This window comes from Rhinoderma darwinii, chromosome 10 (genome assembly GCF_050947455.1).
Source record: "Rhinoderma darwinii isolate aRhiDar2 chromosome 10, aRhiDar2.hap1, whole genome shotgun sequence".
Lineage (NCBI taxonomy): Eukaryota > Metazoa > Chordata > Amphibia > Anura > Rhinodermatidae > Rhinoderma > Rhinoderma darwinii.
In genome coordinates, this window is record NC_134696.1 from 99,810,331 (window position 1) to 99,827,081 (window position 16,751).

Below are 16,751 nucleotides of genomic sequence, written 5' to 3' on the forward strand. Positions count from 1 at the left end.
ATACTGCTCCTATATACAAGAATATAACTACTATAACACTGCTCCTATATACAAGAATATAACTACTATTACACTGCTCCTATATACAAGAATATAACTACTATAATACTGCCCCCTATGTACAAGAATATAACTACTATAATACTGCCCCTATATACAAGAATATAACTACTATAATACTGCCCCCTATGTACAAGAATATAACTACTATAATACTGCTCTTATATACAAGAATATAACTACTATAATACTGCCCCCTATGTACAAGAATATAACTACTATAATACTGCTCCTATATAAAAGAATATAACTACTATAATACTGCCACTATATACAAGAATATAACTACTATAATACTGCCCCCTATATACAAGAATATAACTACTATAATACTGCCCCTATATACAAGAATATAACTACTATAATACTGCCCCCTATGTACAAGAATATAACTACTATAATACTGCTCCTATATATTAAAAGAATATAACTACTATAATACTGCCCCTATATACAAGAATATAACTACTATAATACTGCCCCCTATGTACAAGAATATGATTGTGAAATTGTGGCAATGTTCATAGAGGAGTGATATTGCAACAACTAAGTGATTATTTTTTAATTAAATAGTTTGCCTCCAATGTAAACTATACCCAGTCATTATCTAGTTAAAGCATATATTAGTATGGCAGGTATTACAGGATATAGTAATTAGACATGAGGAGACATATATAAGGGACATATATAGCAAGAAATTCATGTCCCCAGATGTTCAGTAATGGAAATGTAAGTTGGGAGGGGACATGAAGTTAGGGAATTGAGTTCTTGCCTTGGGCAGCAATTTTAGTACAGAACATTATTTTCCTCATGAGAAATGTTTTATTCCTTCACCTGATGTATAGAATCTCTGGATCCAGTGTTCCTCTTTTAACACAATGACATTTGACACATATAAAGCAATTACTTTGCTTTTTTCTTTACTTTTTAAACTGGTTTTACAAGATTTTAAGTTAATTCCCAACATCATTATCCCTGTTAAGACATTATTATGCCTCTTAAAGGACTTAGTCGAGTTTATAAAAAAGGGTCTTTCAGACACAGCGCCAGCCTTAGGGGTGTGTAACCTTTGTGGTTGCACAGCGCATGTCGGCCACCCCTGATGAAAAGGGGCACCTCAGGGGCACTTGTGACCACCACATATTTTAGTATTAATTGCATAGCATTGTTAATCAATACCGCATTGAGCTTTTAATTGGTGACCGTGTGTTGGTGGTATTTACTTTGTGTATTGTAATTTGTGTATTAACTTTGTGCATTGTATTTTGTGTATTGTATTATGTGTATTTCCTTTGTGTATTGTACTTTGTGTATTTACTTTGTGTATTTACTTTGTGTATTTTACTTTGTGTATTTACTTTGTGTATTGTACTTTGTGTATTGTATTTTGTGTATTTACTTTTTTGTATTTACTTTGTGTATTTACTTTGTGCATTGCACTTTGTGTATTGTATTTTGTGTATTTACTTTGTGTATTGTATTTTGTGTATTTACTTTGTGTATTTTACTTTGTGTATTTTACTTTGTGTATTGTATTTTGTGTATTTACTTTTTTCTATTTACTTTGTTTATTGTACTTTGTGTATTTATTTTGTGTATTTACTTTGTGCATTGCACTTTGTGTATGGTATTTTGTGTATTTACTTTGTGTATTTTACTTTGTGTATTGTACTTTGTGTATTGTACTTTGTGTATTGTATTTTGTGTATTTACTTTTACTTTGTGTATTTACTTTGTGCATTGCTTACTTTTGTGTATTTATTTTTACTTTGTGTATTTACTTTGTGCATTGCACTTTGTGTATTGTATTTTGTGTATTTACTTTGTGTATTGTATTTTGTGTATTTACTTTGTGTATTTTACTCTGTGTATTTTACTTTGTGTATTGTACTTTGTGTATTGTATTTTGTGTATTTACTTTTTTGTATTTACTTTGTTTATTGTACTTTGTGTATTTATTTTGTGTATTTACTTTGTGTATTTACTTTGTGCATTGCACTTTGTATATTGTATTTTGTGTATTTACTTTGTGTATTTTACTTTGTGTATTTTACTTTGTGTATTGTACTTTGTGTATTGTATTTTGTGTATTTACTTTTTTGTATTTACTTTGTTTATTGTACTTTGTGTATTGTACTTTTTGCATTGTGTGGCACTACTTCTTAGGCACTCTACAGTATATTATTTAGCAGTGTATGATGGTGACTGCACTGTATATCATTGTTATTTTGGGACTGTATGGGAGTGTTATTTGGCCAACATATGACACTATATGGTAGTTGTAACCAGGCACTGTTTGGTATGGTTAATTTGAACTCTGTGTGAGAAAACACTAAATGGGGTAGAGGGCACGAATACAAGGTACCACAAAATCCATTATGGTCGTCCCTACTTTTGATCAGCTGAGTGCAATCGTTGAACTTTAATATAGCTTGGCAAACATCTTCCATCCCTTTGTGAGTCGCCATTCTGTAGAGCTGAAAGGGGTTACATTAAATACTTTACACCCAACTGGAAGGGAATTGTTTCCAAGGAGTCCATGGGAAAACAAAAACTTGTTTCTCTTAGCTCCCTAACTGCCATTTTATTGGAGGGTGTAAATGTGTCCATTAGTTCAGATTTAATGGAACATTGCAGTGATGCCCTAATCTTTAGAGGACCTGGTCTGGTGACAAGTCCCTCCAACTAAATAACATTTCTCTAATGTTCCTTCTTGGAACGACTCATCAAGTGCCAAGAATTTGGAAGATTTTATCCTTTTGAAGTTTTGTCCGTGGCTTTCAACTTTTTATAAGTGAAGATTGATATATGTTTAATTGTAATATTAATAAATTCTATGAACGTCATAGACGTCTTGACATGGAACTGAACACCCGGCGTCCACCCTTTCCTATAGAACATCAACGGGACTATCTCAGTGTTTACAAACAGTTCCTACTTGGCAACAGTTTATACCAAATTCAAAATGCAAAAACAACTTCGGTAGGTAATAAATATTTAAGTTAGTAAAGGAATGAGCTAGAAACTCAAGAACAAATAGAGTGAAACAATCAAAGTCTTTGAAAAATGTTCCCGTTAATAGAAATGTTATAAGCCAAGACATATGATATAGTTTTAGTGATATTAGGAAATAACAAGGAGCCACTGGGGATTAATTAGCATTGCTTGGAGGTCATTTGAAGGTGAATTTAACTTTTTGTTATCTTATTACAGACGGTTGAGCCATTCAAGGAGGAATCGTCATTAGCTCATATCCCAACAAACTCTGAGCAGAAAGTAAATATGGTGCTCTGTCCTGTAACGATTCCCACAGGTAAGTGGATGTTGAGGCCCAAATTGGTTTGGTGTTTGCTAAAATGACATTCGGAAACCTACGGTATATCCCCGTTCTTAACCCTTAACCCCTTCAAGGAGGTATGGACTTTCCCTAGGTCACGGTCCTCAGAGCAGTAACCGATTGGCGGTAGGTATCGTTATGGAAACTACTAAAAAAAGGCAGAGGTGGTCAGGAGTAGAACCGGAGCGCATCATCGGGCGTGCGATCAAAATGCAACAAGCCAGAGGAAAAGACGAAAACAAGCCAGGGGTCAAAACCAGGAGGTCCAATGAAAGGTACTAGGTGACTAGGAGTAAGACAAAGGCAGAATCCAGAGACAAGACTAAGGTCAAGGTCAGAATCAAACAACAAGCTAACTCAAGGCCAAAGTCCAGCTTAAAGAGGCCACAATGACTGATGTCTTCAGAGGGTTAAGTCAACCCAACATGACCAGCAGCTGGAAGATCATCGCTAGTTTGGGGAGAGCGCTACTCAGCTGTAGGTGGCTATGGCAACACAACGCAACTGGGAACAAGCCAGCATGAGTGCCTTATTGGTTCGTGTTTAGGTAAGTAACATGTACTACTGAGATTTTCTGCTACATTGGGTGCACCATTGATTGCAATGGAGCAGTATCACATATGTTTGGTATTCAGTCTTCCAAATTAGCAATGTCTCGGAGGCTTAGAGTTGCTAGTGATGTTTATTATGATCAAAGCTATAACCGAAAACAGGTGAGGGCAATTTTTTGGAAATTTGTTAAGACATGGGGGAGAGACCCAGCAAGCCAAAGCCCCACCAAACAAAAAAAACAAAACCCCCTACCTCCTTCTCGCGTGGCTGAATATTGAACACAATGTGTTTCGTCTCCTGTGCAGTTTACAGTGGTTTTCACATCACAGGTTTGAGAATTTTTTGCAAAACACGATTGACAGGTCACGTCATTAATTGTGGAATTTGGTTGTTTCCCTGAAATGTGAAAAAAAGAAAAATAAATTAAAAGAAGTCAAATAAATAATTAAGATTAATTTGGTATATCATTATTTTAAGCGGATTAAAATTGCTGGACAATCACTACTTGTTAGAAGGATCCCTTGAGAAAAAGCAGAGCACTAAATATCCACCTGCTCGGACCCCCAGCGATCAGATGGGGAAACCCTGAGAGTAAGTGTTCTGTTTCTCTGCAGTGCCACCACAGGGGAAATGTAGCATTACACATTGCCCATTCATTACAAAGTATTGTCTGAGTACAGCATGACAGTTCAGGTCTTCCAGTGAGTTAGACGCTCTTTGTAACCACTCTAAACTCTGCCAAGAGATGAGGATACTAAACATAGGACCCCCTCTATTAACTCAGAATTCCCTAATAGAGTGGATGAAAATGGCTTTTATAAACTAGACATCCCCTTTAACCCTTAACCTAAACTTCTACACCTTAAAATTAACCTTTAACTCTTAACTCCTAGCCCTAACTCTGAACCCTAACTTCTAACCATAAATTTTAACCCATAACAACTCTGACCCCCCCTAACCTAATCACATGCATATATGTTCATTTATACTTTCATCCTTTACCATATGGAAAACCAATTAAGAAAAAAGGACAGCCCAAATAAAGAGTGGCCCCAGTTTTGATTAGCATACTTTCCCTACCCAGGGGTGTAGCTATATTGGATGCAGACGAAGAAGTCACATTTTTGACATGGTATCTAGGGAAACCAAAGGCCCCACTACCACATAAGTGGACACCAGTATATAAATGGTACGGATTTTGTATTGGGTCCCAGGAGTTTTAAAGGGGTTATCTGGGGACCAAAAATTGCATTGAGAAGTCACTTACTAATATACTTTTATTAAAAAATTGGTACAAAATGGTGCTATTCAAACCTCTTGAATTGTTCCCGGAAGTCCTGTAGCTTTTCTAATATTGATGACGTGCCGACACAGCCCCATGTGCTGTTCGTGCCGGCGTGCTATCAATGGCATGACCACAAGGGGCTGTCACATTTCCTATTGCTGGAGTCCCTGAGCAGAGCATCAACTAGCGCTTTGCTTGGGACTCCAGCACTGCTCCTGACATTTGGTCAGTGACTTTCAGAGGTTTCCTATCGCTGGAGTTCCCAAGCAGAGCATCAGCTGATGTTCTGCCCGGAGACTCCAGCATTGCGGCCAACGTTACTGTCACTGTCCATATATGTGATAGAAAACCCCTGTAGTCACTGACCATACATGGACAGTGATGTCAGCAGCAGTACTGGAGTCCCCGAGCAGAGAATCAGCTGATGCTCTGCTCGGGTACTCCAGCGATAGGAACCCCCTCTAGTCACTCACCATACATGGACAGTGACATCGGCAGCAGTACTGGAGTCCCCGTGCAGAGCATCAGCTGATGCTCTGCTTGGGGACTCCAGCGATAAGAAACCCCTGTAGTCACTGACCATACATGGACAGTGACATCGACAGCAGTACTGGAGTCTCTGAGCAGAGCATCAGCTGATACTCTGCTCGGGGACTCCAGTACTGCTGCTGACGTCACTGTCCATATATGGACTGTGACAGTGATGTTGGCAGAAGTGCTGGAGTCCCCAGGCAGAGCACCTGCTGATGCTCTGCTTGGGAACTCCAGTGATAGGAAACTCCAGAAGTCACTGACCAAATGTCGGGAGCAGTGCTGGAGTCCCAAGCAAAGCGCTAGCTGATGGTCTGCTTGGGGACTCCAGCGAAAGGCAATGTGATTGTGGTAATGCCATTGATAACACGTCGACATGAACAGCACAGGAACGAGCCCTCAGTCACGTGGGGCCGTGTCGGTGCGTCATCAATATTAGAAAATCTACAGGACTTCCGGGAAGAATCCACCGGGTTTGAACTGCACCATTTAGCACCGAATTTTAAATTACAGTACATTAGTAAGTGACTTATTTTTACATAAAAATATTAATGCAATGCAATTTTTGCAATTTTTGGTCCCCGGATAACCCCTTTAGGTTATTCCTATCTCCATACCCCATAATTAGTGTGGACATGAAAAGGGTTCTCCCTCTCCGCATGTCCCATAATCTTAGCCTAAGGGCAGATTCACACGAACGTTGCGTTTTTGCGCGCGCAAACAACGCAGCGTTTTGCGAGCACAAAAAACATTTGACAGCTGCGTGTGTCATGCGTGTCTGATGCGCGGCTGCGTGATTTTCGCGCAGCCGGCATCATAGAGATGAGGCTTGTCAACGCCCGTCACTGTCCAAGGTGCTGAAAGAGCTAAATCTTTCAGCACCCTCGACAGTGAATGCCGAACACAACAGCGAAAAACCTGTAAAAAAAAAAGATAAAGTTCCTACTTACCGAGAACTTCCCGGCCGTTGCCTTGGTGACGCGTCCTTGGTGACGCGCCTCTCTTGACATCGGGCCCCACCTCCCTGGATGACGCGGCAGTCCATGTGACCGCTGCAGCCTGTGATTGGCTGCAGCCTGTGCTTGGCCTGTAATTGGCTGGAGCTGTCACTTGAACTGAAGTGTCATCCCGGGAGGTCGGACTGCAGGAAGGAGACAGGAGTAATCGGTAAGTTAGAACCTCGGTTTTTTTTACAGGTTCATGTATTTTGGGATCGCAAGTCACTGTCCATGGTGCTGAAACAGTTTAACTCTTTCAGCACCATGCACAGTGAATGTCTCCCGACGTCGCGAACCGGAATTTTTTTTGCCGGGTTCGGCCAAAACGAGTTTGGCCGAACCCGGTGAAGTTAGCTTCGGTTGTCGGGGTTTGCTCCTCGAAAAGACACTCCATTTGGATGCTTGGAAACAGAAAAGCACGTGGTGCTTTTCTGTTTCCATTCATCCTTTTGACAGCTCTGTTTCAGTCTGTTCGCACGGAAGTGCTTCCGTGCGACCTGCCTGGTTTTCACGCACCCATTGACTTCAATGGGTGCGTGATGCGTGAAATACGCAGAGTTATTGAACCTGTCGCGTATTTTGCGCAGCGAACAAACGCTGCGCAAAATACACGGACTGTGTGTACTGCCCCATAGACTTCTATAGGGCATTGCGTGCCGCGCGAAAACCACGCGGCCTACACGCTGCCAAATCACGTTCGTGTGAATCCCCCCTAAAAGAGAGGGGGGGCTAAAAGTAAAACAATAAACCCTCTTAAAGTACATACAGTTCATGGTGCCATTGTTGCAAAAGTCCTGATTACAGCACATTGTGGTCACTCTCACGCGGAAGTCCTCTGTGGTTAGAGTCGCTGGATGGCTGCAGTTATAGACACTTCCACAGGATTTCTCCAAGACACCACTCTTCAATTCTCCTAAAATAGAACATAGTAGAAGGAAAATGTCTGTTAGGTTTATCGAGCTTCTCTACTATATTTACATTTGACTGTTCTTTTTTGGCTTTGAGACCAATGGATTTTCAACCCAGAATATCAGATCATAGAGGTAAATCCTATATCTATATCATAATCAGGGTTGAGTCTATTGGATTCAAAATGTCTCTGACCGGTGTACATTTTTGCATCCAATTGGTATTATTTCTATGATCATAATTATTATGACCATTTGGGGATCAGAAGAAAGACCTAACTATGGGGTGTCCTGAGAAATGATTCCTGATTCCTGAACAGGGGCCCTGAGGGGAGGGGGCCCTCTTTGTCACAATAGGGCTCAAAGCAGGGGGCTGAATCTACATTAACAAAGCTGCTGCAAGGTTGTGGGAAGCGTGGCTCAATGACGATGTGTGCGTGGTCTTTTGATATCGGTAAAATTGGCTTTGTTACAGTGACACAGTGATGTATCTCTCTCCTGCCTGCAAGAATTTTACCGGGCGTCAGTACTGGGCAAAAAATCTGGAAAGTGTAAGGCCTCGTGCACACGAACGTGTCTTTGCGGTCCCATTCATATCTATGGACCCATGCCCACGACCGTGGTTTCCATTGCCTGGGAGCCTGGACCGAAAAAAGATAGGACATGTCTTACGGCCGCATTTTGCGGTCTATGCTCATTGAAATTAATGTACACGGCCATGTGCACGGCTCGTGAATTCCCGGCGGCTCGTGGGTGACTCTCCGCAGCTGCCTGAGCCGCAAATCACAGGCCATGCTACCACTACGGTCGTGTGCATGAGCCCTTAGTGATTGGTGTATAATGTGACAGCGTGTGCACGGCATGTGTACAGTTTATCAGTGGGGTTTGCGAGGCACATGTGCTATGTATAAGTGACAAGTAAGGAGCGTGTGTGCGGCATTTGTCTAGTTTATGAGTGAGGTGTTACACATGTTCTATATATTAGTGGCACATGTGAAGCTCATGTCCTATGTGTGAGTGGTACCTGTGTGGTGTGTGTCCTGTCTGTTAGTGGTGTGTGCGGCATGTGTCCTGTGTGTGAGTGGGTTGTGTATTACATATGTCCTATGTATGAGTGGCACATGTGTGGCTCATGTCCTATGTGTGAGTGGTACCTTTGTGGCGCATGTGTCCTATAAGTTAGTGGTGTGTGTTACGTATACCTATGTATTAGTGGCATATGTGAAGCTCATGTCCTATGTGTCAGTTGTACCTGTGTGGTGTGTGGCTTATCTGTTAGTGGTGCGTGCGGCATGTGTCCTATGTGTGAGTGTTGCATATATGGTGTGTGTCCTATGTGTGAGTGTTGCATATATGGTGTGTGTCCTATGTGTGAGTGTTGCATATATGGTGTGTGTCCTATGTGTGAGTGTTGTCAGTGTTGCATATATGGTGTGTGTCCTATGTATGGTGTGGCATGTATCCCTTGTGGCAATATAATAATATTTTGTTACATCTATATTTCTGGGGTTGCGTTTGCTTTGATGGGAGGAGAGGCACACACATGTCGTGCACAAGGACCGTGGTATTACTGCCCATTCCAGGCATCCCCTAACCATCCTACCATATCTGTATGCACAGGACCTCCTCCAACCAACTGATTGGAGCCAAAATCTCCAATGCTGGCCTAATATCTGAGAATGGTTGACAATAAGACATCTGCCCTACTTCAACAAGGGTCCTCGTCCAGTGTCTTGTAGCATAGAATATGCCCTTGACAAAGGTTTGTAACGCTCATTATTAGTATAGAAGTTATAAATGGCCTGATATGATGAAAAATACCCATTATCAATTGGCGGCTGTACAACTGGGAAAATGTGAAAATGTAATTATTGTAGGAAAACATTCTATTTTTGGAAACATATTATTCTCTCAGAATATATCTACTGTAACCAAGCACTCATTTACCTTTACCATCTTTAAGAGACGTCTGAGTTAGGGTCACCATACAGCGACTTTGCGGAGATTTGCAGAGCTCGTAGTGGCCGGAACAGCTGTTCGAGTTGATCGCATAGCAGACTTCACACTGCAGGGCGGCACCTGAGGGGGGGGGGGGATTATATATTAATGAACTAGACAATGGATTGAGATGTGGAAAAAGTCAGGTGGAATTTAGAATTTGCCCCTATGTTTGTAGATGATAACAGATATTTCTGACATTACAATTGCCTGCCTTCAAATAAATATTCCCATGAATGATATTTATGCCTAAATGATGCGTGCCCCAGTGGTCCGGGTTCAGTGGCCCCCATGAGTCATTAATCTGGATGTCAGCACCCACTGATCAGACATACTAATATTGTGGGCCACCCGCTGGGGACATTAAAGCTCCATTGTGGGGAAATCATGAAGTCCTTCAGTTCCAAGAGCTGATATGTATGTTAAAAAAAAAACACACCCTAAGGTCCCATGTACACGTCCGTAAAATCGCCCGTAATTACGGTTCGTAATTACAGGTCCATTCATTTCTATGGCCGACGGACACCTTCCCGTATGTCTACGGGAGGGTGTCCGTGCCGTAGAAACTGGCCGAAAAAAATAGGACATGTCCTATTTTTTTATTTTACGGACCGTGCTCCTATACTTTATAATGGGAGCACGGCCCGTTAAAACGGCCGGCTTTAAGCGCCCAGCCGTGCCTGTAATTACGGGTCGTCCACACGTAGCGTAAACATTGCGGATTTTCCGCAACCGATTTCATTGCAGAAAATCAGCAGTGTATGACAGTAGCAGCAGAAATCTCATCCACATGCTGCATAAAAAAAAACGCCAAAAAGACGTTCATAAATTGACCTGCGGTGCAGTTTTTTAATCCGCAGCATGTCAATTTATGCTTCGGAATCGCTGATTTTCTGTTTGCATTTTTTTTTTTACGTTGAATTCAATGGGAAGGTAAAACCCGCCACAAATAGCAGATGTTGTGATTTTTGCAGTGTAAAAGTTGCAATTCCGCCGCAAAACTCGCAACTCAAAAAAAGATTATACTTACCCAAATCTCTATACTTCCCTGCCCATGCCGACCTCTTGGGGTGATGTTTCATCCCACGTGACTGCTGCAGCCAAGCGCAGGCTACGGTGGTCACATGGCATGAAACGTCATCCCAGGAGTCCGGGCAGCAGGACGTCAGAGGGACGCGTCGCCATGACTACGGGTCAGTGTACGGTTTTTTCTATTACTTGCTGATTTCCGCAGCAGACATTCCAGATGAAAAAAACTGCCCCACAATTGGTGCGGTTTTCGGCGGGAATTCCCTGCGGATACCATGGCCGATACGTGGTGTAATTTACGCAGCTTATCCGCCCTGTGTGAACATAGCCTTTTAGGCTGCTGCTACTGTATTACGCTGTGTACTTTCCGCAATGGAATCCATTGTGGAAAATCTGCAGTGTTTACGCTAAGGGTATATGAGCACGAATACGGTATACGACAAGGATCTATCCATTGAGCATAACCCCTTTAATGTTTAGATGTAGCACCCAGTCATTATAAAGTCACATGGGCGAAGCTCTGAAGTGAAGCATGGTTGAATATTTTTGTAGATCTCTTAGGTCAGGTAAGGATATCTCCAGATTATTGGATTATTATCAATTTAGTTTCCATTCCAAAATAAATACATTTAATCCAGATTTTCGGGAACGTATCACTTGGTGGTTTCTTTATACAATGATTCAGAAAAGTAGATACAGAATACAACTTTGCAGAGCAGGTTGTCACTTGAGCACTTCAGGCTTTCTGAAAGGAAACTTTTTTGTAGAACGTTTCGAACAATGCGACCACACAATAGAAAAGTTTTTGTCAAAACAAAATGTAACTCTTACATTTCTAGAACCGGTTTGAGCTGCCTGTGGCTTACGGGGTATTAGGACACCATAAAAATGCCCCGCCTTGTGGAGGATTAGACTGGATTTTAGTTCTTCAATGGCGTCTTGAGGAGCATTGCGATCACCAGTTATATCTTACTATCAATAGTAAAGTCAGAACGCAACGTAGCTGAAGAGCTCACTGCATTGTGTCTTATTATTCAGTTCCATGTATGCGAAGTTTCAAAGGGAACCTGTCACCAGCATTTCACTTATCTCCTCACCCCTCGCTGGGCGTTGCTGTCAATTATTCATTGCCGTTACCCCCTCTCCTAAACTCCTCCTCCAACCGTAAATAACGGTCTGCAAACATTTTGCGCCTTTTATGGTAATAATCCGGCAGTCTTCTTCGTTCCTCTTCTTATGCCCGCCCACCACCAAAAACTGACCTGCCCTAAATGCCGAAATCTTGTCTGAAGATGCGCCCGTCATGTATGGTCCGACACCCTTCCCTCCTTCGTCCAGGCATCAAATCTAGTTGCTGTGCATGCCCACTATGCTGTCCCGTTGTGCGCACGCACAGAACATCGCGGGATTTCGTGTGTGAGGGGAGGCGAGGAGCTGTCAATCAAAAGTAAGGAGGCGGGGTAAACTCGGAAAGGCTTGAGGAATGAAGATATGGCTCTTTTATGCGCATTAGAATGAGGTGCGGGAACATTAAAAAAACGGATACTAAAGGTACAGAGATACTTAGCAGATACTTATAGTTTACATAAAAATGATTTTTCACCCACTACCACCAGGTATTGCTGGTTTAATAGGTGAAATGCTGGTGACAGGTTCCCTTTAAATTTATTTCTATTGGTTGCTCCAGCGAGAAAGAATTTTATCACGATACTGTACGACTATGCAATCCGATTGAACAATTTGTAGTTAGGCAATGTAAATCTATAGCAACCAGATATGATTCAATTGTTCAGATTAGGAATTGGAATAGCAACATTCTGCCAGAATATTGGGACACACCTCTTATTAGTGATTTCCGGTGTTTCCTCCAGTCCCCCCCCCCCCCGGGTGTATAACATCCACTCGCCCTGCAGTCACTTTACAGACATTAGTGATAGAATGGGTCCTTGTAAAAAGATCACTTAATTCCAGTGCGGTCCTGTAATAGGACGCCACCGGTGTAACAAGTCAGTTCCGGAAATTTCTTCCCTCCTAGATATTCCACCATCACCTGTGACTGATATTCTTGTAAAGTGGAAGGAACCGCAGCAACTCATCCACGCAGTGCAGACCACATAAAGTTACAGAGCGGGGGCGCCGAGTGCTGAGGAGCATGTGGAGGAAAGTCACCAACACTCTTCTGACTCAATAACTGAGGAGTATAAACCTACCATGAGATTAACATCCGAACAATACTATGCCCGGGAGCTTCATGGCATGGGGGCCGAGCAGCTGCATGTCAGCCTTACATCACCAAGCACAATGCCAAGCATCAGATGGAGTGGTGTAAAGCTGCCGCCACTGGACTCTAGAGCAGTGGACAGATGTTCTGTGGAGTGACGCTTCTCTATTTGGTGGTCTGATGATGAGTCTGGGTTTGGTGAATGCCGGGAGAGAGTTACCTGTCTGACTGCCTTGTGCCCGCTGTTAAGTTTGGTGGAGGAGGGGTAATGTTATGGGGGTGTTTTTCAGGGGTCAGCCCCTTAGTTCCAGTGAAGAGAAATCTTAATGCTTTAGGACACAAGACATTTTGGACAATTGTAGCTTCCAACTTTGTGGGAACAGTTTGGGGTTCGGCCTTTTTCTGTTCCCCCATGACTGTGCCCCAGTGCACAAGGTCCATAAAGACATGACTGGTTGGTTGATTGGTTGGTTGGTTAGCTGGTTGGTTGGCTGGTTGATTGGTTGGTTGGGTGAGTTTGGTGTGGAAGAACTTGACTGGCCGCACAGAGTCCTGACCTCAACCCCATCCAACACCTTTGGGATGAACTAGAATGGAGATTGTCAGCCAGGCCCCCTCCCCCAACATCAGTGTCTGACCTCACAAATGTTCTTCTGGAAAAATGGACAAAAATATCCACAGACACCCCCAAAATCTTGTAGAAAGCCCCCAGAAGAGTGTAATATGTTTTACTGCAAAGGGGGGATCAGCTCCATATGAATTGCTTTGGATTTAGAATGGGATATGATAAAAGCTCCAGCAGGCGTAATGTGGAGGTGTCCACCTAGTGTAGAATACATGTATTTGGAGAGTCCCTTTAATCTGTGGCAATCTTTCACATTTAGATACGATTCCCCTTCCCTTTAGTAACTTTTTTTTTTAACAAAAATAAGAATAATTGTAAAACTTTATTGCTAAAATGGCAAAAAAAAAATAAGGAGAAAATGAAGAAAATGTCTCTGGTAAACTCTGGGTCCTTGCCAAGCTGTAGACACGTGCTGACTTCCCCTGAGTTTGGCAGAGCGGACTTCAGGAAGTCAGTAATTCTACTGGCATGTGCCAAGAGCAAAACGAATTCCACATGTTTCCTCAGTGCAATACGAGCTCGACATTAAACCATAGAATGGTAACAAGAATATAAATAGACGCCTGAGTACAAGCAGTCAGTCACGTAGAGCAGTTCTTATTCCTAACCCCTCAGTGAACTGCTCTGATCTGCTCCGACCAGAAAACAGTGCGAACTTCTCCAGTTGATCCATATTTTTAGCTATCGTTAACTTGATAGGTCTTCTACCCAAATGATGATACCATAAATCCCCCTAATTGCCATATGGTGGAAGGAATGTGACAATTTTTTTAAGAACATCTTCTGCCTAAATGTAATTTTTTGAACCATAGCTGAAGTTATTACCTGCAATCAAAAGCAGAGGATAGAGGTCTCTATATCCAAAATTTGACTTCCTTCAGGAATTTCTTCATACAACCACACATCACCTGATCACAGAGCATAAGGACCTGGTGCTTGGTTGCTCCCCATGACCATCTCTTGTAGGATAGGACCCATATGGTCTTCAGTCCGGTTTCTCTCTTTCTTTTTTACCAATGGTGTGGTGCCGCTTAAGAGGGAGACTTGGTCTCCAGTTCTGAACAGAGACAGATCAAATAGTTTGAACCCATTCTCTCTGGTTAGGCATCAGGAGTTGATCTGGAACCTTGTTTGAAGGTCTGAATGGCGCCAATTTTACTCCACTAATGTTTCTGATGTTAGGGAACGTCCGTCCCTTTAACATCACCCTGACTATTAGTCTAGCTTCTGGGTGACCCTGGTTTTAGTTGTTGAGCCTATCCCACTTCTCTGTATTTCAGATTGAAGGGTGGAGTATTTAAATCTGGTTTGGTTCTGTCTTCTTTGCTTGTAATTCTCCATGATTGCATGTGTTTGATCAAGCTTCTGACTATACCCTGTACCTTTTGACTATTTGAACTTTTGGAACTGACCCCGGCTTGTCTCTGGTTTACCCTTTGCTAACTGATTTGAACTTTCTTCTCCCGGATGGTTTTGACCTCGGCAATTCCTGATATCCACTAGCTTTGTGATTTGGACTTTCTGTTTACCCTCGGGCTGTCTTGTTATCTGCTCTGGTATTACCTGCATTGCACCTCTGAACTCTGTTAAAACAACCTGGGTTCTATACCACAAAGTTCAACCTGCCTTGCGGTGGGCTCTGGTGAAAAAAATGGAGTAGCCTTAGACTCTGTTGAGCTGTGACAGATTTGGGGTTGCACATTTATTTGCATGCTAATTCCTGACAGTCTCCAGCAGCTTTTGGGGAATTGCTCACTTAGCAATTCCATAAACTTCCACCCTGGAAATTGCTCAATTGGTTATTCCATAACATTTGATACTCAGTTCGTTAATTTGGTGAGTGTCTTACATTAAGTGATGCCACTATGCTAGGCATCTTAGTGTCACGAGCCCAGTTAGGGGTCCCACTCCAGTTTCAGTTTATCACTATATACACAATGCTAAAGAGAATATACATAGCTTTCCTTACAAGTAGGAGAGGGGCTATATTAACCGCTCATACATACTTCCCATAGTCAGTGCCAAGCTCATTCTACCCTGGTCTAAGGAAAATTTGTGGCAATTGACACAATTCAGTGGGTGACTCTTCTTCAAACGCTCATTCGTCTTAAGTTTGCCATATATCAGGTATTTCAGAGCATTGTTTCTGAATAACTTATTTTCATGGTTGGACTGTGAAGGTTGCCGTTCTGGATGACAACACCATGTTAAATTGATAAGCCACCAGTCGATATCTGCCTTGATCTGTGGCCTAGACTGAGCGTCTATCGTTGGGATGCAGATCTGCCGTTTGGCATGAACGAATTTCCAAGACTTTACCCGACAACGACCAAAAAATTATAAAACCTCAGATACATTTTTTTCACAGAAATCTGACTTCGGGCGGCGTCTGTAGTACTTGTTTGTGTCACGCAAAGGCGCCAATAGTCGGCAGAAAATCTCAGGTCTAAATTGGACTAAATCTCTAGTGTATGGCCAGCTATAGGTATCTCCTTAGGTAACTTAATAGTAATGTGAACACACTGCATTTATATCACTCCTACAATAGGGAAAGCTCTAAGTACAAGGACTTCTATAGAGGCCACAGCCTAAATTATTTCAAGATGAAACCCAAGAACATTCCGCAATACAACCCACCTGTATTATTGTATATAATCTCCTATACTGACCTAACGCTTTCACGTTCCTTCTGCAGATTGACGTCATTGACTTCTATAGAATTCTTGTTTAGCAGAAGGCTACAGAATGATTCATCGCAGGAAATAATAGTCAGGCTCATTTCCCTCTTTAGGACTTTCCCATTCAACAAAGGCAATTTATCATATAGGAAGGGAGGACCTCAAATGATGTCAAGCCGGGAGCATGAGGATGTCTACCTCCAGGGTCTATCCAGAGTGCATCCTCCTGCCACTGGCCACACGTTGACTGAGGTCTATGCTGCACTCTTCTCTTCCTATATGTGGTCTTCAAGGTCAAGCTGAGCACCTGGCATGTCCAGTAGAGGCATATGAGGTTGTTCTCAATATACTTATCCAAAGTCACTCATCCTCAACTCTTGAGCACTACACGCTACCCTCAGGAGGCCCTCTGATTATTGTTCATCTACAGTGGAGGTGGCAACTTGATCCTGAGAAAATCCTCATAATGGGTGGTGATCTTAGCTTCTAATCCCAATGCTTTTGTGATGCTTTCCCATAAATTCTCCAG

General features: G+C 42.3%; 1 protein-coding gene across 1 annotated transcript in view; it reads right to left on the reverse strand.

The window, feature by feature from the left end:
- LOC142661624 (phospholipase A2 inhibitor and Ly6/PLAUR domain-containing protein-like) overlaps positions 1 to 16,751 on the reverse strand; it is a 30,088-nt gene that overhangs the window by 8,830 nt on the left and 4,507 nt on the right. The window contains exons 2-4 of the mRNA XM_075839045.1: positions 9,619 to 9,750; positions 7,530 to 7,676; positions 4,202 to 4,345 (exon numbers count right to left, since the gene is read on the reverse strand). Coding sequence (XP_075695160.1) covers positions 4,202 to 4,345; positions 7,530 to 7,676; positions 9,619 to 9,750 — 423 coding nt within the window. The remainder of the gene's footprint in view (positions 1 to 4,201; positions 4,346 to 7,529; positions 7,677 to 9,618; positions 9,751 to 16,751) is intronic.